The 25,904-nt window shown below is 35.8% G+C and overlaps 1 protein-coding gene across 3 annotated transcripts in view; it reads right to left on the bottom strand.

Annotated features, from left to right (window-relative positions):
- Positions 1-25,904, bottom strand: part of LOC124167249 (apolipophorins-like) — a 336,308-nt gene that overhangs the window by 300,436 nt on the left and 9,968 nt on the right. For all 3 annotated transcript variants that reach the window (XM_046545133.1, XM_046545134.1, XM_046545135.1), the window contains exons 2-25: positions 22,241-22,276; positions 21,074-21,318; positions 20,302-20,487; positions 19,218-19,367; positions 18,737-18,929; positions 17,953-18,220; positions 16,904-17,069; positions 15,703-15,885; positions 15,278-15,427; positions 14,577-14,724; positions 13,816-13,939; positions 12,685-12,844; positions 12,215-12,430; positions 11,014-11,196; positions 10,579-10,766; positions 9,951-10,098; positions 8,858-8,973; positions 7,805-8,025; positions 3,883-4,032; positions 2,876-3,091; positions 2,292-2,476; positions 1,875-2,003; positions 1,470-1,599; positions 266-429 (exon numbers count right to left, since the gene is read on the bottom strand). In XM_046545133.1, coding sequence (XP_046401089.1) covers positions 266-429; positions 1,470-1,599; positions 1,875-2,003; positions 2,292-2,476; positions 2,876-3,091; positions 3,883-4,032; positions 7,805-8,025; positions 8,858-8,973; positions 9,951-10,098; positions 10,579-10,766; positions 11,014-11,196; positions 12,215-12,430; positions 12,685-12,844; positions 13,816-13,939; positions 14,577-14,724; positions 15,278-15,427; positions 15,703-15,885; positions 16,904-17,069; positions 17,953-18,220; positions 18,737-18,929; positions 19,218-19,367; positions 20,302-20,487; positions 21,074-21,318; positions 22,241-22,276 — 4,055 coding nt within the window. The remainder of the gene's footprint in view (positions 1-265; positions 430-1,469; positions 1,600-1,874; positions 2,004-2,291; positions 2,477-2,875; positions 3,092-3,882; positions 4,033-7,804; positions 8,026-8,857; positions 8,974-9,950; positions 10,099-10,578; positions 10,767-11,013; positions 11,197-12,214; positions 12,431-12,684; positions 12,845-13,815; positions 13,940-14,576; positions 14,725-15,277; positions 15,428-15,702; positions 15,886-16,903; positions 17,070-17,952; positions 18,221-18,736; positions 18,930-19,217; positions 19,368-20,301; positions 20,488-21,073; positions 21,319-22,240; positions 22,277-25,904) is intronic.

Raw genomic sequence — 25,904 nt, 5'->3', positions numbered from 1 at the left:
GTCCAGTGACCGGGGTAAGGGCCCTTTGAGTGGGGTCCCAAATTGGAGGGACAAAAATACCAGGGTAACTCCATCCCAAAAAAGAGCTCCGTACAGAGAAGTTAAAATATTCTTATGCTACTCATAGCATGGAAAACATTTTCCTATAGTAGGCACTGGCACTAAAGGGTTACATGTATTTGTCACTGGGTGTCATATAATGGGTGGAAGAATTAAATAGAAAATGAAACATTAAAAATATATTTTTTAAATTACTTCTCCTTACCCCCCACTTGAAATCGTATCCTTCTTCCGGAGTCTTTCCATATTTGAAATCCAAGGCTGAGTCCACTTGGTGCTTGTCGTATTTCGCATCAATTTCATACTGTACATGACCTGGCTTGACTTCTCCCATTAATTTTCCCTCCAAGCCAGCAAGTGGATATGTCACTGAAAAAGGAAATAAAACAAATGATCCTTTGTGAAGATTTCAAAAATTATTTCAATTAAATTAAATTTGATGAACCAACTTTATGTAAAGCACAGCAAGTAAAACCTCATCAAATAGCCTTCATACCTTTACAATCAATAAAATATGAAGAGCTAATAAATCAGTACACAAAGTGGCAGTGAAAGTGATATGTAATATTCTCTTGCATTTAGGTATGCTTTCAATGGTTCTAAACGCGCAATAGTTAATTTAAATGTTAATAGAAAATAGCGGTCATAAACATGTGATTGATCATTATCTCTCTAAATCAGTGACCTTCAACTACAGCCTACAGGTCATGGGTGACCAATGAGGCCCTCTCATACATTCCTCATGAGACCAGCTTGTGCCTGAAAACACTCGAAATAAACAAATGATCAAAACTTATGTGTACCTTGCCTAGATTAGCCACTGTTTAAATGGACATTATGTTTATACAAAATTGAAATGGAGGCATACAGTAGTGAGTGATGTTTCCCAACTGATCATCATAATGCAAAACCTATTTGAGTATGCATATGTACCATATAGCTGGTCCCCAAACCATTGTTTGATTGTCTATGAGGCCCTAAAGCAAATAATTTTGGAGATCCCTAGTCTTGCTGAAAAATTTGGTAGTATATGACCAAAAAGTATTCTGGGCACTACACAATAAGTATGACTTTTAGATACTCAACTAAAGGTCACAGTATGACAAAAGAAATGAAAACTTGATTTATTAAGCATCCTAAAATACATCACTGACTCAGGTTTCAGTAAACATGATGTTTTAAAAATAAGATAGAGGTCAGGTCAGTCATTAATTCCTGTGTGTAGTGTGATAAGTTCACAGTTATAACTGAGAATGGGTGAGAATGCATAAGAAAGGCTTTTTCAGTTAGGAAGAGTAAAATTAACATACAAAATAGATAATTTTATAGTAAAGATTTTAAAAACTGATATCTTTACAATATATGAAGTACTTTTCAGTTTTTTAAGTTATACACCTACTCCAAATTACCTCTGTTGTTGACTGAAACATGGTAATTACTGTCCGACTCATGCTTGAAGACATATATATTGGATATATGAAGGTGTGCCATTTCTGATTTGAGATCAGGTCCATGAATCAAGTCAAATGTGTTTTCAACCTGAAAACATTTTAAATCAGCAATTAAAATTTCAATTTTCCAAAATCAGTATTACACAATGCTAGCAAAAATTTAAATACTTTTGTTTACCAGAGAAAGGGAGTTTAATTTACGTATTACTTTTTTAACTCTAATAAATCTTTCCCATTAGAGAATGCGACATACATCTTAACTAAAATAATTAATGATGACAAAGTAACTTGGATTTATTCTACTACATCAACAAAATATCTACATACTTATTGGAAACATATCCATTTTACACTTCAACTTACATGTTCTGGTTTGACCTGAGAATCCAATTTAACATGGAATCCAACCTCCTGGAACTGAGAGGCCGTGAATTCAGCATCGACTTTCAAATCATATTCTCTCATAGATTTTGTTAATTCATACACCTTGCCCTGAAACAAAAAGTCAAGTCAATTTAAGAAAATCAGCATTATTTTACTTTTAAAAATTATTACAGGCACTTTAGTACAATCACAATGATAACTGCAAACAGGCTTCCTTGGTAATGCTCAACAAGCAATAGAGTGAAGATACATTGAAAAATGAAAGTAATAAACGTGCCTCATTTGGCAATGCATTTTTTTTCAACAAAGGCACCTTTTTAAATTAGAGGAACTTAATTTATCCACTCATCTAATCCTTAACCTAGAATTTAAAAATTAAATTTTGAGTTATCTTACCTTGAGAGCGAAATAGTGTTTAAGGTCATCATATTTCAGTTTTAGATCAGAGGAGAAGGAATGTTCATCATCACGTCCAACACTTCCCTCAAGGCCATATTTTGCTTTATTTGTCACCAATTTAACGCCATTGAATGTGAAGACATGCTTGTGGGCAGCATTATCATCCTCAATTGTAATTGTTCCTGTAAGAGATATTGGTGAAATGAAAGGCCCATTCAATAATTAGGTATGGTGATAAAAACATCCATTTGATTTGTAACTTTTTTCAGACATGATTTATGCATTGAAATTTATTATCACCGAAAAATGAGACAACACAACATTTTCCATTACATATGTATTGTATCACATTATTTTCTTCCCCACTATTCAAATACAAAAGAGTCAAACTCCTTGCCATTTTGGACACTTCCCACATGTAAGATAGTAATTACTCGTGACTTTGAAATCAATATCAAAATAGTAGCTTTATAGAGCACAAAAATAAGCTACTGAAGTGAATCATGTTCAACTGCTAGAATAAAATTTTTGCCACTATAGTTCCATTGCAAGAAATGAAATAGTTATGTTAGCTCAATTACCTTCAATGCCAAAATTCTTGGTACCAGCTTTTCCTCGCTTGGGTCCTTTTCCTACTTTCTTCTTCTCAGGAGTGCTTACTTCCAATGTTGGAGTGTACTCCCTTTTGTTACCACTTGCTGACTTCAAAGCCAGCCCCAGTTTTGCCTTGTACTCACTGCCTTCACTGACATATTTTCCCATCAAGCTATGCTCGTTCTCATTACTAACGGCTGCTCCTATGGAAAAGAAACAATATATGATTGAAACATCACCCTTAGACTACAAAACAAATGACATGGTAGCAATTTCCAAGCCCACTATTTATAATATCAATGCTCAAAAAGCTACTCTCCAACCAAATAACCAAATACCAAGTTAAACAACTGTTAGTACCAATAACTTAAAACAACGGTTAATAAATTGATGCCATTAAATATATAAAGTATATACATAACCAATTTTTGTGAAAATCAAGTAGATAGATGTAACTAATCTGATAGGTCTGAGGTATTTGCAGTTATTTTTTTACCCAAATTTAAAGGTAAAATAGGAGAAAGGATATCATAAACATGGTTTACACATGAAATTTCGGATTTACCAGTTAAATACAATATTGGAGGAATAACCCCAAATTGCAATGTTACATGACACATTAGAATAAAAATAAGCATATCAAACTGTCTTGAGCACATCAAAACTAATGGACTGTCCACAGGTCTACAAATAATAAGCAGAGTTTAATATATTACAGTTTCTCAATATGGTGAGATCACAATTTAGTACATACTGGGTCAAGATGGACAACATGAAATTTCCTTTAAAAGGAAGAATTTTTTATCTATTTTGACTCCTATTTCTCTTCAATCTACCAAATATTGTTAATGAAAGGAGGTCTGTGTGAATGAGACCATTGACAATTTTCCATCATTGCCCAACGTATTAGGGCTTATAGATGAAAAATTTTGAAAAAATTATTTTAGATAAACTTTTTTGCTTTAACCTCAACTAATATCAAGGACAATCTTACCTTCAAGAATAAACTTAATCCAAGGTGTCTTAACATCGACTTTCACAACCTTATCTGGCTCACCCTCTACCTCTAAGTCCAACTGGACTGCTCGGTCCACTTTAGAGTTTGGTGTATCAAATTTCATCTCAAAATGCTTCTTGTGAGGGCCTTGAAAATGAAAAAGGGGACATATTAATTATAAGAAAACATATTTTCTTCATCATTAATACTACAACATCATTTTCTCCAACTTTTAAAACACAAGTCTAACACAGTTCCTATAACTCTTTTCCCTCGCCATAAATCTACCTCTATCAACCTCTTATACTTCAATAACACAATAATCCAGTATAGTACTAAAATCTGTCAATGACAAGCGTTGACTCCCATAAGTACCCTCTAAACACGTGTAAGAGAGGGGATCGGGTTGGTGTGGTAGCTAGAATGTTGGCTTCCCACCACGTTGGCTTGGGTTCAAATCCCAGCGATGGCAGAGAATTTTCAGAGATCCCTGCTTGAATATTGTGTGGAGGGCATTTCAAGCACAACACTCCATCCGTCAGATGGGACGTTAAGCCGCGATCTCCTTGGTGCCTTTCGTTACGAGCAGGCTAACGCCGACACCGGGTTTCTCTCCACCCTTCCTTCATGGCACAAATGAACGCAGCTGTCGCTCGTCTCCTCCAAATACCATACGTGCAAGAGACGCACCTGTGCAAGAGATGCAACCCCAGGGTTCCCACTCTAACTATATTATAAAATTCACGGTTTTTTCCAGGTTTTCACGGTCTAAATATCGTCAAATTCACGGTCCGTTGATAAGCCATTTCAGGCGGAAATATTGATGACGTAACAATCACCGCCTGCACGTTAACTAAAAATTTATCAACCGCGACAGGCGCCGTGAATTCAAACGTACCAATGAAAGTGCTATTTATCATTACGTCATCTATCGATATCAAAATTTAGGTGAGCTTAAGATTGTGAGTGGCAAAATGGAGGGCGCAGTGAGGTAGGGAAGTAAAGAAGTGTCTGAGTTTTCGGCAGGGTTAATGAACACTTCGTTTGCCGATCTTCCAATCACAGGCTCAAGATCAACGTGTTGTCATGGCACAAGGACCAATAATTGCATTGCGAATATACGTGTGGAGATAAATGTGTGGACAGCGTTTGTATGTGGCTCGGCCTTGAAACATGAATGAAATATCTTTTTTTTTCTTTTGATCTGTCAACTTTAGTTCTTTTTCTATAAGTTTGACAGATTTTTAAGTTTTTATGACGAAATTCACGGCTATTTCCAGGTTTTTTCACGGTAGACGAAATTCACGGCTTATTCACAGTTTTAAGGTTTTCACGGTTGAGTGGGAGCCCTGAACCCTATTTTAAGCATTGGAGCTAAAGGAAAAACATTTTGGGGCATTTTTTTTATCCTATCGTCTGGTGCTGCAGACGTATGCCTGGACTTTCGGCAGTTAGAAAAATTTCCACTTTCAAAACTAAAACTTTTCGAGGCATTTTTCAGCTAAATTTACACGATATACATGGCACTCAGAGATAAGAGGGTATTCCCTTGTAGTCTTAATATCATGATGCTTAATGGGGATGGTCGGATCGAATCCCTCAGATCCTAATGTCCATGGATAATGCCCTCCACCTTATACTTCAGATCAAAATTCATCGAAGAAATTGAATCTGAATCCAAAATTTTAAATCATTGCTTTCGTGAATCCAATGTCCCACAAGGGGAAGTAGAAAGAGTTCCAATCCTCTCTTCCCATACACCATGGCACTGCAATGCTTGTCCTACTCACAAACCATTTTGTTTAAAAGCTCATCTAGGAGTATTGCAATAGAATTTCACACATGGAAAATTTTTAAAGCAGAACACGCCAGGCCCATAGCATGAATCTTCCCAATAGATTGAACAACGATTGGAGGAATCTCAGCGCCATAGGATAATAACCACAGCGTAGATTTCACAGAACCACACTCGGCCCTCCATCAGGCCATGCTTCTAAGGTTTCTTTCCTTTCCAAGACCACACAGACCACAAATCATTACCTTTGAAGGTAAATATCAAGTTACATAGGAACAATGGAAACATGTTTCAATCTTATCCTGTCTCACCAACTGACCTTTTTCGGTCTACCAGCTTCAATTCTCCCAGTTTCTGGAGGCCAAATGCTAGGTGAGTCACCTACTGAGCCTGAAGATATCTTGATAGCTTTCAGCAATTGTATGATGTGCAAGAGGTTCAAAAAAGAATGAGACCTATTTCTGACAGCATTTAAGTTCTTAAGCTGTAATTTATTAACACTAAGCTTTATAATTACAACGAGGCTACTAATTTAAAGTATACCGGGACTAGCCGCGGTGATAACTTTTACGGGAGTCACCCGCAATGCACAATCGTGCGAAAGATCCACAGAGAAAAAATCATTCGCCTTGACCGGGATTCGAACCCGGATCCCCCGATTTCCGGTCGAGTGCTTTAGCCAGTTAAGCTACCGAGGCATCATTCTTATCATAAAATATCCACAGGGACAACATCATCCAAACAGGACAATTTTGGAAGGAACAAGCGTAGCATGAGCGCATTCAAACAACACGAGATGGACTGGACGCTTCAGGCAATGCAAACTGCATATATAACATTGCTGCACCTTCGCCCCTTTGCTTTGAAGGCAACGACATCACATGCAAGATCGAACGTCTTTGTCTCTAGCTCCTTCGCTCGTAGCCTCGTTGCTTGAAAAACGGAGGGAGTGTGCTTCTTCCCCTCAACCTCTCCTTCAGCGCTCTTCACTTACAAGCATTTCCGATTTCTTCATCTGCCATTTGGTCCAATAGTGTACACACTCGTTTGAATTTTTTAAACCGCCAGTTTTAACACCAATATAATTTTAAATTGCAATAATCCTCATCATAGCGTCGGAAGATGATTTTTGAAAAATCAGGCCCTAAGCATAATGGATATTACTTGGCAAGACCGATGTTGACTATTAATGGGGTATTGTCCTTCATAACTATGCGTATCTCTAAGTTTGCTATGCGATTACTATTTGCAGTATAAATTCTCTGGGATGCCCACTCGTAGCAGTAAATTTAGTCTGCCCCCTGGGGCAAAAACCCCATGCAATCTTTTCCATGCTCACCTCTGAGGTACTGACGTGACAGTGCGATGCTTACAAGTAAGAAACGCAAACAAAAGCATTGTAAAAATACATCACTAAGGGAGAAACTCCCCTGCCTGCCGCTTGTTTTTGATCTAAGGTTTCAGATGACTGACTCATGCTGAAAACCAAGGCTACTCAGTTCCCCTTGGACTTTCAACTGGGGAAGGGGTGGGGTGGGGGGGGGGGGAGATAAGAAATTCATGTAATAGATAAACCTCCATTTTTACGGCAATTTCTGGGAAAAAAGGTGTGTCCCTTGCACATGTTTATACGGTAATATTATGCTGATGACTGATTAGCCAAATAATGTTAGAGCAATGAGAAAATGTTTATGCAGCAGATATCTAAAATTTTGGATGCATTTTTGCCATACAACGTGGGAGGAAATTAACATAAAATGAGTTCTCAAAAACTTTGCACCAATATACACTTGGAACAGTTCCTATGAAGAGGACTATGGAGAGCTACAATCAGACAGATAAGGCCTTAATTTTCACCAGATAAAATGACATACTAGTAAGTAATTTTATTAAAAGTAAAAATAGTAAAAATTTTATTAAGCTACTACATACTAGCAAACTATGCAAGTTTGGAGGCGTATTATAATTCATCATGGTAGATCATAAAACTTCGTGGCACATCATGTTACAACAAAAACCATGAATAAAACTTAACTTCATGAAAATTCATTAAGCTGACCTCAGCAGTAAATGATCATCAAAATATTATTAAATACTTTGTCTAATAAGTGAAAAGATATATACCTTTATCTGAAAGCAGAGCACGGAAATAATAATGGGTGAGGGCTTCGTTCTCCTTTTCGATGTGGAATGACAGCTTTGCTGGTCCATCCAAAGGAAACAGGGCTTGGTTTGGTTTTGGTACGACAGCTGATGAGAGACCATCCCATGGGAATTTCACATCACCACAGAATACCAAACCAGTCAGAGGAGTGAGTTGCTCGAAACAGCCATGATAGGATGTGCTGTAAAAATTTCAAGGTTAACCCGTTAATGCCTAGCGGTACCATATGGTACCAGCCGGTAGCACAATGCTAAACGTAACTTCTTTGTCACTTACAGTAATTTATTTGGGTTTTTGAGAGCTTAAACGTAATAAGAATGTTTTTATGTGGCAGTAAAGTACAGTACATATTTAAATTCTTAATTAGTATGAAAAAAAGGTAACCGTAAAATTTAGTTAACTATTACATAGTAATTTCACAATTTAAAATTAACTTACTTTAACTGATTTTGACACATTGATTTTGGAATATGTACAAACTTTTGTGTTGTCTATAACATAAACATTTCTCAGAGATAATATAAAATTCTAATGGCTATAACTCCACATAAAGACTTAGCTTACATCTACTGTTATTTCTTGAACTGTCAACAGGGGAAAAAAGTTACAGCTAAATGACAAATGAATACTTTCAACTTGCTCACCAAGTATTTATGCCCCTTAATATAGGCAACAAACAACATTTACTAACAGGTTAAGTTAGCCAGCCATGACTGAACCAATAGGAGTTGGACTCCGGGTGAAAACAGGACATCCAACCCTTGTCATATAGTCAATTTTTTCTTAAGGTCACTGATCGAATGAATGAATATTGAGCAAGCCAAGGAAAACATTTTATTAGGGAGAAGTAATACACTGTTTGAAGATTAAGGAAGAGGCTGGAGAAGACAGTCTACAAAAATATATCTAAAATACATTTCATGAAGCTCACTACATAATTTAACATTTGATAAAAAAAGTGTTATATTTACTGATTAAAGAAAATGAGCTATAAAGAATAAATTCACACAAACCTGCCCTTGTTGAATTTCACCGGTGCATGAACAGGAGCATGGCCCTTCTCTCTCCTCACAGACATGACTTGAGAGTGGAAGCTGAAAACTTCTTGCTTAGGCTTGGGCACACCAAACTTCAAGAAAAAAGACAATGAAGGTCAATAAACTATTTTTACAATAAACATACTTGAATTTTCATGTGAAATTTCTACAAATAATGAACTAGGGTACCAAATTCTTGCCATAACAACACTCTCTTGATACTATACTTAGTGAGATATTATAATAGTATGCATATGTATTGAGAAAGTGTCATTACTGAAAGTAGTTACAGCCTAGAAATACATTATACTCATTGAGTACCTATGATATATTTCAAGGAATATATATCTAATGGTAAGCACAGCCTGCATTAGTTTATTTAAGGTGCCTTTGTTGGCTCCTGAGCCATTCCTAACCTCTTTTGTTTTGCTCTTACTTTGACCACCCATATCTTACTACATATAAATCTTAAATTTAAATTGGCAGTTGTTTCCTGTAACATCTGGATTTAATTATAATTTTCCCTTAAATGACCTTTAATTCAGTGTACCCTTACAGACATGCCAGGCACCAAAAGGAGCTTTTTCCTTGTGCCCATATTGGACATGCTAGGTATTTAAAGGTCCTTTCACCCTGCTAGATCCATGGCAAAAGACAAAAATTTCTCACCCCTAACTCATGCACTGCTAAAAGAATTCCTATCTCAAATTCCCATTCTAAAAAGTGGTGGATGCAGAACCAAATATTAGGGTTGGGCAAAATATTATATGCTACAATGCCATATTACTGCAGTGGAGAGATGAGGGCACATAGAACACAAGTCTATGGGGTTTTCGGTATACTTTTCATACGCAGTTGAGGGAAAATTCCCTCTAGGAATCACATCTAATTCTAAATCACTTCACAGTGCAATTCCTTAATTATATCTCTATAGAACAAATAAACTGATTCAAGTCATGATATTGTCTCATAAATTCTCTGCATCATTAATGTACTTGAAGTATCTTTTGGACAGTGAGGGTTAAATGATAGGTTCAGTATAGTTTCAAAATAAAAACTGACTTCTTACCTTGACTTCAACGCCATTACCATTTTCAAGGGCTTGAACATCAAGACCAAATCCAGTGGATGAATGAACATTTCCAACAACCTCAAGACCTGCCATGACGTTTGCGAAAGCATCGACAAACATAGCACCAGAAACTTCAACGGAAGCACTAAAAATGAAACAGAAAATGTAATAATTATGTTACATTTCCACAACTATATACAGTAAAACCTCTTTACATCGTAATGGAAGGGACCAAAATTTGGGCAATTTGAAGTATGGAGGTTCACAATAGAGAGGTTTTATCATTAGACACCATTTTTTCATATCCTTCGGAATGAAAGGCACTACTGTCTTTTAAACTATTATATTTATGTGTAAACATGCATGCATTAGTGAACATTTATTTATTGATAATTACAGAAAGCGTTCGCTATCGCGTGATTTTTGACATGATTCGAGAGAAAACAATGTGATCTCTTTTAATTCAACAGTCACTCAAATTGATTAGAATAGTTGGATACCTATTTTTATTCACTTTTAGGATGAAGTATGGAGGTTTATGATGTAGAGAGGTTCACTAAATAGAGGTTTTACTGAAGTAATTCCGGATAAGATAATCCCATACAATAGAAAATCAGGGTCTTACCTTGGAAGGAGTTTCATGTGGAATTTTGAATTTCCAGGATTTCTCATCATAGCTGGTACATCAACCTGAGACTCAACCTTCAAATCTACAGAGGAGTATGCAGAAGCATCCAAAATCAGTGAAAATCCAGCACCAGTTGGGTAAACAAGCTGACTATCAAATATTGCAAGATTGGGGCTGACGTCCAACTGTAAAAAAATTAAAAGATAACATATATTTATTAAGATAGAAACTAATTTCCACTGAATCACCCATTTGGATAATCAATCGAAATAAAATTCCAAATTTAAACCAGTCAACCTAATTTACTCTAAAAATATAATTTTGGCAGATGAGAATTTAATTAAAGATGATGACCCAAAATTTTTATTTTCAGATAAAGTTTCTGACTATTACAAGGATCATTCTTAACTTGGCAACAATATAGACATTCACCTTAAAGTCCTTGGCCTTATTGATTCCATCATCCACATGGTCAAAGAATTTATCAATTCCAGATTTAAAAGACATTTTTGGGAGAGTTCCGTGATAGTTAGCCCAACCAACTTCAGAGCCAAAAAGCTTCATGTGAATGTCAACGTCCAGGCTGTGGTCATCATGATCAACAGAATGGCCAACCTAAAAAAAGAAGAAGCATTTATGTCAAGAAATATGTAAAGGGGAATAATAATACATTTTAAATGTAATAATTTCCACAGCCTTCTTTTCTCTAGATAAAATCCTCTGGAATTCTAAAAAATTCTCATATGATTTCCTGCATCCCTCAAAAAACTTTTAAATTCATTGTCCATTTCAATCTACCAGCCAGCAGACCAAGTAGCAGATCATTTAAGCATCAATAAGCCACTAGTGAATAAAGCAAGTGGATATTGAATCAACTAATTTGATTTCCTTATTTATACATATTCTCCTAAGTATATCAGCCTTCTCAAAAATTGGGTGATCACAACCCATTCACAATTATAATTCACATTTTTATGAATACAAGTAACATTTAAAATATTAGTTATAAACACTATTAATAATAGTTTCTTGATAACAAGAGACCTTAAATAAAAATGAAACCACTGACAGACTAGAAAGGCAATCGATATTTCATTTTTTCCCTAAATATCAAACCCTAACACCTGGGCATAATATAATTGTATATAAGACACTGCAGGTGAATAATACAAAATTTAAACAAGTGATACACCTTTCCTAATGTTTATGCACAAACCAACGGGGCCATGTTCCAATTAATAACATATTGTTATTACATTGAACATGGGCCAAGACAAATTGAGTGCAGTGCATGTTAGTATATTTCCCAAAATTTCAACACTTTTTTAACATATAATTCTGATACTGTCATCCAAAAGGATAAATGCCTTAATTCCATAGATACGTAAAGAATTGAATGACAAGATTTTGTCAATGAACAAGTGCTAACAGCATAGAGGAACAGCCACTATGACGTACACAGTGATTACAATATACAACCAACAGATATTTTTTTAATGCCAGAAAGTCACACTGAGAAGATGAAGGACAAAAGCTATAACTATCCAGGTCAATTTCTACACAAAATTAGATACTAATGCCCCTCCTCCTCAGTAGGGAACAAATATTTGCAACCAAAGTTTGATTGACATACCTTCTTTCCAAGAGCATCAACCATTTCTCTAGTGACATGACGAGCAACTCGCTTGCCCCGCGTCTGTTTTGCACGCTTCTCGATGTGTTCCATTGCCTCCTCGAAGTCGTGCTTCACTTCATCCATGATTTCCTTTGGTTTGTGAGTCTTGAAGTAACCTCTGGGCCCAAGGAGAGACTCCAGAAGGAAGTCCACATTTTCCGCACGAACACCAACCTACATACAAGAAATATCTTTAATACATCACATATGAGTAATCAAAAATGTATGAACATGAAACATACTACATTAATGAAATAGGTAAGTGTAGATACATGCAATAATTGTATTGAACCAGGCCAATAAAAGCCATACTATCAATCCTTCTGAAATCCTGATATTGACAATGAACAATTTGAATAGGGAAACACATTTAAAAAAAAATACACACAAATTCACATGATAATTAAGCCATCACACACTATTCCTACCTCAAATAGGTTAAAGTTGTGGCCAAACAAGCTTGTGGTGAGATTCAAACTGGCAGATCTTGGAACAAAAGACTTCTGAGAGAAGATGACATTTCCTTCAGCAGATGTGGCTAGATTGAGACCATCCATGGAATAAGATGACTCATAGGCACGGGAGAACCTATTTAAAAAAGAAATAGCATTGTAATGACATTGAAGTATGTATATATACAAAAAAAATTGACACACAAAGGAGAAAAACGTTTGCAGAGTTGAATATAAGAGGATTGTAGAAATATGGACCCATTATAAAAGGTTTTATAATTGATAAGTCCTTCCAACTTCTCAAAACCTTCTGGTCATTAACTCCACTGTGAGAGTTTGGAAGCCTATCATCTCTACCACAAAGACGAAGCAGGGAAATCCAGCAAATGCAACTTTCATCAAGATAAAATGTACTCTGTGACTCAACCCTACTGGATACATTTCCCTTGCCAATAGGTATATGATACTTCAACCCCTACAGTATGCCTTTTCCACTGACCAATCACCTCACCCCTCTATTGGTCTATTCAGAATGTACAGAACTACTTCTTTGCCATATCAACATCTTTCCCTAATACAAACTATCCTATCATTTCCTAACATCCAGCCTCTTCTATTTTTTTCAGACTACACACAGTGGTAATAAAATCCAAATTTGTATCTGATGAAGATGCCCAAGTATTAAAAGTTATCAAAAAATTAATAACTTCTGAGAAATAAAACATTATTCCTTTAATTTTGTCTGGCATTTTTATCTTTATGGGTCATCTTTAAAAAATCTTTACATTTTGCATTGATTTGTTCATAAAAGAGTAACTGTTTCACCCAGCTGTACTGCAGGCTTCACCAGGCCGAGGATTTGATAAAGCCAGCCGTAGAGCTATTTGAAACTGTCTCTCCAACGTAAAAAAATAAATAAGAATTAAAAAAAAAATCAAAATCTCACATAATTATTTTCTTAATTCAAATTATTTGCATCTCAATATTCATTAAATTATGATGCATCTTCTTAACATGCTGTAAAAACGTTTGCAATACAATGCAACCAGCAATTTCACATGCAAAAAAATATATCTGTAGCTCCTGCTTCAAAAGCAATAGACTTACTTGGTGGGGTCAAATGGATAGCGTTTCTTTGGCCTGATTCCTCCCAGGTAATGCTTGGCCTGTGCCTTATCAGGATTTGATGAGGTACGGAGAGTGAAAAGATGAGATGTAACAAATGATCCAACTGAAAAGAGAAAAAAAGGTCAGCATGGGAAGTCATAACACAATCAACTAATTAATTCTCATAGTATTTTGTCATGGGTAAAGATATGCAGGATTCTTCGCTCCTTGAAAATGACCCTATTGACACATTTCATAATCTGTAGGAGAGGTCCATAATTGAATACCTTGTATTATTCTCAATCGAAAATATGCAATGCAAATTTTGGAAATGGATCTGTCAAAAAAGCATAGCTACCCCAAAATAACAAGACATAATATGGAATAAGGAAAAATACTATCATCTTTACATGCACATCCTGATAGTCAGTCATACATGAAAGATGGCAGCACACTTATGTTGAAATAAATAAGTGTTTTGCACCACACACATAGCTGGTTACAAGTCTATGAATGAATAACTGCTTTCACACAAAATTATAGTTTAATCAAAACTTAATGCCAATGCGCATTTAAAAACATGAGTCAAGGAAAATGCATTATAGGCATTAAAAAAGATGTGAAAAGATAAAGCACAATTAAAAGAAGAGATCATATTTTGACTCCAGAGTGACCACAGTACAAACAATAAATCCTACCTCATAACGTGAGTGGGGAAACAAGCAAGGAGATGAATTATAGACCTAATTCTGTTAACATACCTTGATGAATGGGCTCATCTTCCATCATTTCCTTGACAGCATTGGCCACTGCTTCACATGGGCATTCAGTCACAGCAAGGTATGCCTTGATCCTCAATTCAGAATCTAAATCCCGGTTCTTCATCATTTCAAGGGCAGTCTTTTTTAGCTACATAAAGGAATAGAATAAGGTGAGTACATATTTACAGAAAAATTTACCAATAACTTAAAACTGGATCAGTGAAACCTTTGAAAGAGATTTTGAGATTCAGCTGGCATTCAAGAACACAGATGCACATCATTTTATAAGTACGTACAACATGGCATTATGACTAAAATTTATTCTGATGGTTAGACCAAATCCTTTGGAGCTAATCAAAAAAGTACTTATCATGACTGTTGTCCCTCATATAAGAAATAGATTATCCAAGACTTCATGAGAAAAAATCATGGTTTTAAAGCTTGGGCATGCAAAAATGACTGCCAAATTTAATCAGATATCATTGTTAAAGTTTCATGCATACGAGAAACACAATCAAGGCATTTGTATTCCTGCATTGTGACAGATGAAAATTTAAAATATGGAATGCTATAAAAAGCATACACAAACTAGGACAAGAGGATAAATTCCAGTGCCTCCCTTTGAAAAGAGAGTGATATTGTAAAGGATCCTCTGTCAGCATTTTTAACGAAAACCTGTAAAGAGTAAATCCAGTCAATACCTTCTGTTGGCAAGGATCTCCAAGGAAAGCATCAAGGGCAGCCACGCGCACTCTTGTTGGGACATCGTTGACGGCACACTTCATGATGGCATCAGCAGCTTCAGCAGTCAATTTCTTGGCATTCTGAAGGCCTTTAAGGGCTCCAACAATCTAAAATTAGCAATAATTGAAATATATGTAATAACACCATACAAATGGCACCAAAAGTTTCAAGAGAAAAAATCACAATAGTATTAAAAATAATTTTCACAATATGTTTGTCGAATTTCAAATTAACAATTATTTACGGAGAAATGGGAAGGTCTTTCTGCAAGGACAAAACAGCATTTCATAAAACTTTCTTTCATCATATTTAAAATTTACTTAATTTCAGTCACCAAAGTTCAAATATCATTTGAACTTTGAAGCCAAATGCATGTTCTCACCTCATTTTCGTGCTCCCTGTTGACTGGCTTGCATCCTTTTCCCAGCTTGTGAGCAAGTTTTCCCACAAGAACTTTGAACTCAGGAATAGTGTCATCACACTGATGTTCAGAGCAGTAACGTCCAACAAGGGCACCAGCTCCAAGATAAGCCTCAGGTGGTAACGATGGTGACTCAAGGAGAGACTGAGAACAAAACGGGGAAATCATCAACAGCTCAAACACAAAGAGCTTGTTTTACAACTATTCTAAACACAACCGGAAAAGAGCTTGTTTTACACCCTAGAAAGACTTTGGGGAGTCAAATGAGATCCTCGTCATCATTCAATGGTCCTGAATATACTTGCATCAGCTATATCAACATTTACTGAAAAAAAAACCTAGTGATCGAGCAAGAAAAACTAATTTTGACACACATCAGTAATTTAGATTTACCACTTACAAGTAAATATTTACCTAATGTATTTTGCCACAGGTGGAAACTTTTTTAATTTGGACTCACTTTAAATACGTAATGATGCTTTATTTCTGACCACTAACTGAATTCTATCAACTCTGCTACGGATCTTCCATTTATTGGTACTTACCTAGTTTTTTATTCAATTGATGCACATGTGACAATTGTTTTTGGTATTATACGTAAAAATTATCGAAATTGCAAAATTTCAAGGGGCACACACTACACAGTTCCTACTTCTGACAGTGATCTAGGCCTTTTGACAGCTTCTACCAGAATTTTTGACGTGATATAATTCTATTTTGTACTAATCTACATGCATTCATCCGCCTACTTACAAGATAATGGTTAATTTATGAGTGATTGCCATTATTAGCTGTCAGGTCAACCATATTGACTTTGATTAATTTAGCGATTCAGCAAAGACAAATTTGAATGCAAAAATGGAAAATATATTTTTCTGAGATTTTTTTATACAGCTCAAAAGAAAAGGGATCACAACATGCCTTCCCAAACTTCAGAAACAAAATAAAAGTTGTAGCTAAAGCTTTTAAAATACCTAAAATATTTTTGGAGAGTTTACTATGCCAAGATCAAAAGAATTACCTAAGTTGAGCAAATGTAACTGGTGAAAAATCATTGATCTTGATATCATTCATAAGAAGTAAAGAAATCGCAGAGTTGGAAAAGGGTCAAAATGATCCCATTCCAACCTTCTAGGCTTAAGGCTGCATTCCTGATACTTACAGCAACAGCCTTCAAGGATCCACGGGTGGCATGGCGGATGAAGGAAAATCCAAGATAATACAGCTTGGAAACCTCAGGTGACAAGTCTTTAGCATTAATCAGTTGAACCACTGCTTCAATAGACTGACCAGTGCCAGTTTGGAGGAGAGCATCAAGAAAAACGGCCCTGGTGGATTGAACAGATAATTTTTTTAATGAATAGAGAAAAACATTTAAATAAATATAAAAATCTTGTGTGATCAGAGAGGAAGTATATAAGTTATTAAGTTTAGGCTGAGTCAACAACTGAGTACAAAACTGAGTTTCTAAGAACCAGTATACACAATTCCGGACAGAAAACTGATAAGACTGGTGTGGGTGAGAAGGGCATGTATCTTCAGAACTTAACAAATAAACTTGAAATTTGTGGGAGGTTCAAAGTGTAACAAATTTAAAAAGTTAATACAATCACCACCCTCACCAGTGAGATGAGCAGGTTATCTACCACATATCTCAGAATTATTGGAATCAATATAAAATGAATTATAGATGTGAAAAAAAGTGGCATATTCTAATTCTTTTGTATTGTGTCCTCTGGATACAAGCTTTACAATTTCACAACAAATCAAGTCCTCCAGATCATACTTTATAAATATGGATTCTTCTTTTAATTTTATTAATTGTGGATAACAAAGAGGATGATTGATTAATTTTAAGCATTTTTCTTTGCGAGAGATTTAAATTTATTTTATCTGAGTATCAGTGGTGCAACTAGGAATATACTTTGGTGGGAATGGGAGGGCAACTCCTCCCCAAAGCAACTAAGAAAATTTTTGAAAAATGACATGCCTAGAAATACATTTTACATCATTTTGGCACTAAAAATTTTATATCGATAAATGAACTTTACCTTTAAGCAGATGCAGTTATTATAAGTCAAAACTAGACAATGGTTGCAAATATTTTTTTATTTATCTGAGGCTTTGGGGAGGGATCCATCCCCCCTTGTAGTTACGCCATAGCTAAGCATATTATATCTGAACCTTAGGTGTAATAAATGCAAGACTTACTTGGCAAGCTTCTTGCTAGTGAACCCAGTTCCAGCCTTCACTTGAGAGTAAACATTCATCAGGCATTCTGCATTGGCATAACGCATGACACGGGTGAGGCTACGGAATGCACCAGCTGATTCAGTACTGGCTCCTCCAACAAGTGATTTTTCAGCAGCCTTGAGGGCATGAGTGACGTGTTCAACTGTAGCTTGATCTTCAGGGTTAGCCCCTCCAAGGTTCCATTTGTGGGCATCAAAAAGGATTGATGATCCATGGCCATTGGTGACTAGAGATAGAATACAAACACTGAATTAGAACAAATTAACTACACTTCATTTCTACAACAATAAGCTCCGGTGAATGAATATTCTTCAGACCCACCACTGGGCAAGAAAATTTAAGCCAGCCGAATGTTTCATATTCTTATTCATAGCCCATTCTCATCAACTTAAAAATAGCTAATGAATTGGAATGTGACATATCAACTGCCTATCATTATCTTACCCAGAGGCAAGCCCAGGAAAAGTTCATTCATAGTATTCGCTAGGAAAGCATTAAATCATAAATTATAAGATTGCATGGTTTTTAACCACAAGCTAAACAGTGGCATTACTACAGATAAGACCTACTTATTACATTTTTAAGGCTGACCCATTAAAGAGATAATTTTTTTCAAGATCATGGATCGAGAACTGATGTTAGGAACCAAACAAGATAAGAATTGTATGTAGCAACAGGTGGCACTCTCTGAGAACAATCACATACTAGGCACTTCTTTAGGTTCACTGATGAGAAGTCTTACCAGGTGGAGCAGGGCCAGGTTGATGTTTGACGAGTGTTAGCCTAGTTGTCACAGTTGTTTGAGCACCCGAAGCACCATTTGAGAATGGACGGAAAAGATAACTTTCTTCACCGACAGCAGAAACAACCATCTTATCCTTAATGGTCTGCTCAACTTGAAGAGTGGACTGAAGCAGGGGCGATGAATGCAGTTCCTAAGGGATGACATGACAAGGGCATTAATTTATTTCCAATGGATAACACCATTTTACAATGTAGATAAAATGAAGAAAGCGATTATGACTTGAACAATAAACAAAAATTAAATCTATAACAATTTATTGCTTCAAAAAAATAAGTCATTGTAAACATTCCACAGATTTTGGAATTAAAATTTGAAAAAGCAGATAACTTAAGTCAATTTTGCAAATTATTAGCTATAATGCAGAATTAAAATGATGCAATTGAGAAAGTTCTACCATTATAAAGACAAACATTCTTACCGAAGGTTCATCATAGTAACTGGAGAAGAAATTATTGTGAAGGCCTTCACGATGTGCACAGCGATTTAAGTTTCTGCGCTTTGTCACCTTAAGTACATCACCCTCTTCATGGTAGGTGAAATCTGTTGGGCAGACACCAAAGATGTCAGTCTGAAATTAAAAAGGAACATTAAAATCATACCAGAGAATCAAATTACCAAGATTTTTCTGTTGGTTTTGATGTAGATCAGATGATGACGAAAGAATACTGCACTAGTTCCTTCATGTCACAAGAATCAGATGATACATTTGTTCATCACCATGAATAATAAATCACTCATTTCAACCTAAATAAAAACAATGTGATTGTTCTACAAAATTACCTAGCCATGGTACCAAAATGAAAGATTGATAAAAGGTAAAAACTAATCCAGCCAAATATATTCCACTTGATTAATTAAAAATAAAATAACTCACAAGGTCATGCAAGGAGTTAATTATACTGCAAACCCATATGCAACAATTGATAACATTAATCCACTTCACTTCAAGGAATGTACAGTCAGATGGTTGGTTAGGTGACAAAAATTTCTGCTCTGAACAGTGAGTATCTTTACTTTGTACAATTCCTGCAGAAGATGCCTGAAGGACATACAACAGGTACCACTAACAAAACGTTCCACCAAAATAACATTTAGGACATGAATTTTTGGAAGCACAAAAACTACTGATGGCATAGCCATAAAACCAAAAATTTTAACATTTAATGCATTGATTGGAAAGTAATCAAATCATAATTTTAAAGCAAGCATTACTTCAGGAATCAAGATGAATACAAAAGCTGAATTTCTGGAACACCTAAATATACTGAACTTTAGTACCTTAAATTTGGTTAGTTTCCCAAACTTTAATTTTCAAGATTTCTTTACATTTTCATAAAGAAAACTAGACACAGAAATTTGGATGTGTCTCAAGTTATATTATTTCTGTGACAGGCTGGCATTATTATGACCTGACACATCTCTCAACTATAGGATACAACTGCAATTAATGGTCAACACCAACACAATGGAAGTATTTCATGGGGTATTCCTACGAAACCTACCTCATGAAGGCTAGCAGATCCAGATGGTTGTACTTTCGACACTTGCATAAGTGACAGAATTGCACGTTTTACGTTAACATCCACAGGGGTATCACCATCCTCAACGCAAACGTCAGTTCCAAGCCGACCATTGTTCCACGAGAAACCAAGAGGATGTCTCTCACAGCTGGCAAAATCTTGGAATTTCTGGAAGAATCACATAAAATGACAATTAATGCAAAAGAATGACTCAAAATTTACAAAAAGCAACACAATCTACATAATTGTGTCTCCATCTATCAATTTTGTATCTCCATAATTATGCTACAACAGTAACCACTCAGATGCCCACATACAATAACATCCCACATATTTTGCAGAGTGAATTCCAATCACTGTTCTTTTATCCTTCAAATCTGACTGAAGAGAGAGATTTTTTGTAATAATGATACGAACAACTGTAGTAATTTTCAGCACTTTTTAATTTTCACTTAATATTTAATTTGCTCATAATAAATTAAAAAAGGGTAAAAAATTACTATAGCTCTTTGTATCATTACTACCGATGCATTTCCACAAACTGAGCTCGTTAACAATCAACCTGATTTTTTGTAAGTTCAAAGTATTTAGTTCTTCTGCAACACTAAAATTATAGGAAATACCAAGGAATTCCCCTTAGTAGAAAGCCACGCAGATCTGATGTGATATCATAACAAACATCAAAATTTTCATTGATCATCACGATTGTTGATGATGAGATAAACCAAACATGTATTATTCCAATTTTACCTACCTTGCCATCGGCACCAGTCACTTGGACATGCAGTAGCTGCATAACGTGATCGCAGTTTGCACCAGCATGCAATTCTGCCTGACCAGTTATATGCAACCTCTGCCCTCCAGGTGCCTTGTGTCCGCCGGCATTCTCATCTTCACCGGTTACAGCGGCACCTGGTACGCTCGTTTCAGTTGTTGCCTCAAAGTTGTACACATACGTATGTCCTGGTTGCACATTGAACTTGAAGTCATGTTGAGGGGCTGAAAGGTTAAGAAAAGAGAATATGAGTCACAGAAATGATAACCATCAAATATCTTGGCCTTTTCATGCGAGCCTGATAGGCAACTTGAATTGTGTGACAATGAAGGTCAGTGAGCAATAATTGCACTCATATTCAAACGCCATAATTATAATATTTAAAAAATTAATTTGATCTGCCCTGAATGTTGCCTTTTTTTGGAGCATAAAGCTCCTACCGAAGTCAAAATCTCTTTAAGTAATGGTGGTTGCAGCATGGCTAGGATATTATATTAATTTATTCCCATCACACACAGTGAAAACTTGTAAACATGGAAATGTAGGCAGTTACGCATGCATCATATTTTCCCTTTTATTCCTTAGTTATGGATGGTAATAAAGACTGACTGAAGGGCAATGAAGAAAGGGTGCAGTGATAACACTAATCCCACTAATCATTAATGAAATGAAATAGAAGGATTATAATTTCCTCTACTAATAGAGGAAAGCTAAGAAAGACATGTCTAGATGATAAAGGAAGTACATAATATGTAATTTCAAATGTACAAAGAATTGAAAAGGACTGCAATAGATTGGAATGCAGGGCTACGAGGAGAAGGCTTGGTCTAGGGGGGATAATGATGCATTCTGGTCTTCAATAAGTATTCATTGTATGCATACACATTTATAACCAAAAAGCAACAAATATTTTGATATTAATATATTTGGCTCTGGAAATTTTCTCAGTTTTCCTCAAAATACGAAAAACGAGCCTTAGATAATTTGATAAATACCAAAACAAAAAGCAATGACCAGGTGAGCTCCAGTGATACAAAAACATATATCTTGAGATTTTTTATTTGCTGTTGGTTTTTCAAATGCATCTCTCTCTGACTTAATAAGAAAATTAAGAGATTAAGATGTAAAGATTAAGAGTAAACATACCAGTTCCACATCCTTTACTGCATTGCCTGGGGGAGTCTGAAATGGAAAAATACAAGTTTAGAAACGAAAATTGAATAGAACAACCCCATCCACTGCAACCAAAGCAAAAAATACACAGTGAGCTCACAAACTATATGGGTAATATGAAAAATCAGATATTGTAAGCTACAACCGGCAAAGCAAGTATGTTTATATGCTTCCAATAGAAAAAGCATTTTAAGTAAAATTTCACGACAGTGATATTTCCTTTTGTTGGTGGATAATCAATTTTTTTTAGAATACTTCGAGTCACAGAAATGATAACCATCAAATATCTTGCCCTTTTCATGTGAGCCTGATAGGTAGGGATCTTGAATTGTGTGGCAATGAAAGTCAGTGAGCAATAATTGCACTCAGGTTAAAACGCAATATGAATATCTTGCATTCCCTTAATACTTCACTCTAAAGGAATAACGGAAATAAAAGTTCCATAGTGGCGGGCTGTTTTTTTTGTGTGCGCTGACCTTATCGCCGATGATTTATAAAATTGGCGCGAATTGGTCACTAATGATAAAAAATTTGGGCTCCAAGACTTAAAAAGAAGAGAAATATTAAGAAATGATATATAAATGATGAAATATTGAGCATATTCCGAGAGATCCACGATCTAATTTTCAGCAGACTTTGCGTAGACACCGCGGCGAGGACTAGTTTCCGTTGCCGGCGCACACTTCTAGAACTAACTATCCATCGAATAAGCAAATTTAGGAAGCGTCCCTGTAAACACAATGAGTTGCAGCAACGTTGCAGTCAGGTTGCACGAGGTTGCAGAGGTTGCAGGGCTGTTGAGGTCTCTTTGCAACGTCCTGGCAACGTTGCAGACAGGTTGCACGAGGTTGCAGAGCTACTTAGGTCTCTTTGCAACGTTGCAGACAGGTTGCTTTGCAACGTCCTTACAACAATTTTCCCTCATTCATTAAAATATGAAAATATTGAGCTAAAAGAATAGGTACCCACACAGCAGAGGATATTCCTGGAATATCCTATTTTGATCCCTTATATTCCTATTTCGTCCCAGAGACATTGCGAACCATTGTGGGATATTCGCGGTATATATTTTGACAGTAGGCTTTTGTGTATGTAATAACTGAGTCACAGTTGTTACAGTGTGTTTCATCATTTCTTTTCGGAACACCCAAGAACGCCGTCCACCTGGGGTGCTACGAAATGCAGATTAATTAAAAAATCAATCAATTCCCTTAAGATGTAAAAAAATTCCTGCCATGATAAGTTTTCCTCGTTTCATAAAGAAGAATGTTCTTCGAAATGTGATTTCACTCGTGCTTTTTAATCTACTAAGGCGATGATACAAAAAAGATATATTTCCCAGTGGGATTTATTCCTCAAGTCATAAGGCGAAACTTAATTTTTCGCCTACCAAGATTTAGACTCCCGCCCGCGATGTCGAGCTATCGATTGTGGATACCATCGATGGTCGATTCCACTAATAGTCGATTTCCATCGAGAGAAAAACAACATGCCAACGGCCATGGCCGTTTGATGGCCGTTGTCGTATTCATGTGCACATTAATAATGTTACGTGAACTGTGTTGTGTTCTTCGTGAGCGGAATTGATCCTGCCGAAGCATATCAGCCTCTTAAGTTCTTCTTTTACTTGTTTCACCAGCACCTAGGCAATCATCTACTGTTTTACGTAATTTTGTAGTGTTATGTTTGCGAAACTTCTCCAACAAAAGTTTATCAACCGCTGAAGTTCTACTTTTGCTTCCTTCATCAGAATCTGGGTAAGTAGAAGTGTTGCTTATTGCAACATTTTTTATTTTAAATGAAGCATATTCTTAATATTTTCAACCTTCTCACACTTCCTGAGACAGCTCAGTCAATCCATCTTCTGTGGATTGAAAAACATTGCATATGCATAAACTTAAATATATTTTAATGCTTGACGCATTGCATCACCGTAGTGTGGGAGGATTATGAAGAAAAACTTCTCGGCTTTACTATTTATTGAGTCATTTAAAGTTATTTACATTTTTTATAGTGTTTATTTTTCATTTAGGTGTAGTGGGTTTAAGTGTAGCTTCATGTCAAAAACATCTTCATGATGATGTAAAAAGTTTTGGATCAAAGTTCCAATCAGGTAATTGTTATTAAAAGAAAACATTTCAATCAATTTTGTGTCTCATTTTTGATAATTTTTTGTAGTTAAAGATGTCACTGTGATTTTGTTAAAGAGGGGATAAGTAATGGGATTTGATTTGTTGGATGCAAGTCTATTTGTGCACATTACTCAGGGATAAAACCATTGGGCCATAATGATAAAGTGAATATCAGTTTATCTGTGGTAATATTATTAATACCCAGCCCAGTATAGGAAATGGTTTAGATTCATCTTCCTTTATGTTTGCTTGAAGCACTTTTCAATAGAGTGATCAAAGACTTTGAGATGCGTTGGCTCCCTAATATTGTTTTCTTCTAAGCAAGCAGACTGTTTGATCTTGATTCCAATTATGCAGGGTATCCCATTTATCTTGACCACCCGAAATAACTTTTTGTTCAGATGGAAGTTCAAAAATGTGTCAAGCAAATGTTCATAAGCCCTCAGGGGGACATTAATCAGCATGACTGCCTTCCTTGTATCTTTGTTTCTACAAAGATTTGAAGAGTGGTATGTCTTTTTTAAATGACACCCTATATTTTTTATGAATGACTGGTGGAGTAGTTCCAATACCCGCCTTCCTGCACTAAGTGCTATTGAGTCAGACATTTTTCATAACACTGTGTTTATGTTAATGGTCCACTGTGCTACATTTTTGAATAAGTCTTTAGGAGAGGAAATGAACTGCCAAATAAAAAATATAGGGTGCCATTTTAAAAAGACATACCGCTGTTCATATCTTTGTAAATAATAAAGCTACAAGGAAGTCAATCATGCTAATTAATGTCCCCCTGACGGCTAATGAACATTTGCTCGACACATTTTTGAATTTCCATCTGGACAAAAAGTTATTTCGGGTGATCAAGATAAATGGGACACCCAGTATTCTTCATGTAAAATTGTCATAGTGGATGTGTACAGCCTTTGGTTCAATGAATTATCCCTAATATAATAATTTTTATTTCAGATTGATTTTTTGAAAAGAGTTGGGGGTTCTACTCCACCAGATGCAACAAGGCGTGGGTTGAGAGCATCATTCTTAGATGATATTGCAAAATATTATTTATTGGAAGGCCTTAAAGGGAACATAAAGTTTGGACAGACACACATTCATTTGGCTCTAAGCTGTAAGTAAAGTTTTCAAATTTCTATTAATTAAATACTTCAATGAGACCAACATATGTCAGTAGCTTAGGTATTTTCCTTGAGAGCTATCAGCAATCCATCTTTGCATTTTGTTGAAATTCTTGCAAGGACATTACTTTTGTTATTTTGTGCTGTCCAGCGCCCAGAATTGAATTATGCTCTCTAGTCTCTTGGGTTGTATTCAAGGTTAGTACTCTCCCTTTCAATACAACCCTAGCATTCGATTATTTTTATTACCATTCCTATGATTTTCAAGATTGGCTGTTCTAAAAAATATCATGAGATAATTTCCGTTTTCTTTGAATGACATTCAATTATTGTTGTGCTTGCTTATTTCATTAACATTTGGACTAAACTTTT

The sequence above is a fragment of the Ischnura elegans genome, chromosome 10 (genome assembly GCF_921293095.1).
Source record: "Ischnura elegans chromosome 10, ioIscEleg1.1, whole genome shotgun sequence".
In the NCBI taxonomy this organism is placed as follows: domain Eukaryota; kingdom Metazoa; phylum Arthropoda; class Insecta; order Odonata; family Coenagrionidae; genus Ischnura; species Ischnura elegans.
This window is presented reverse-complemented; position numbering and strand designations above follow the sequence as displayed.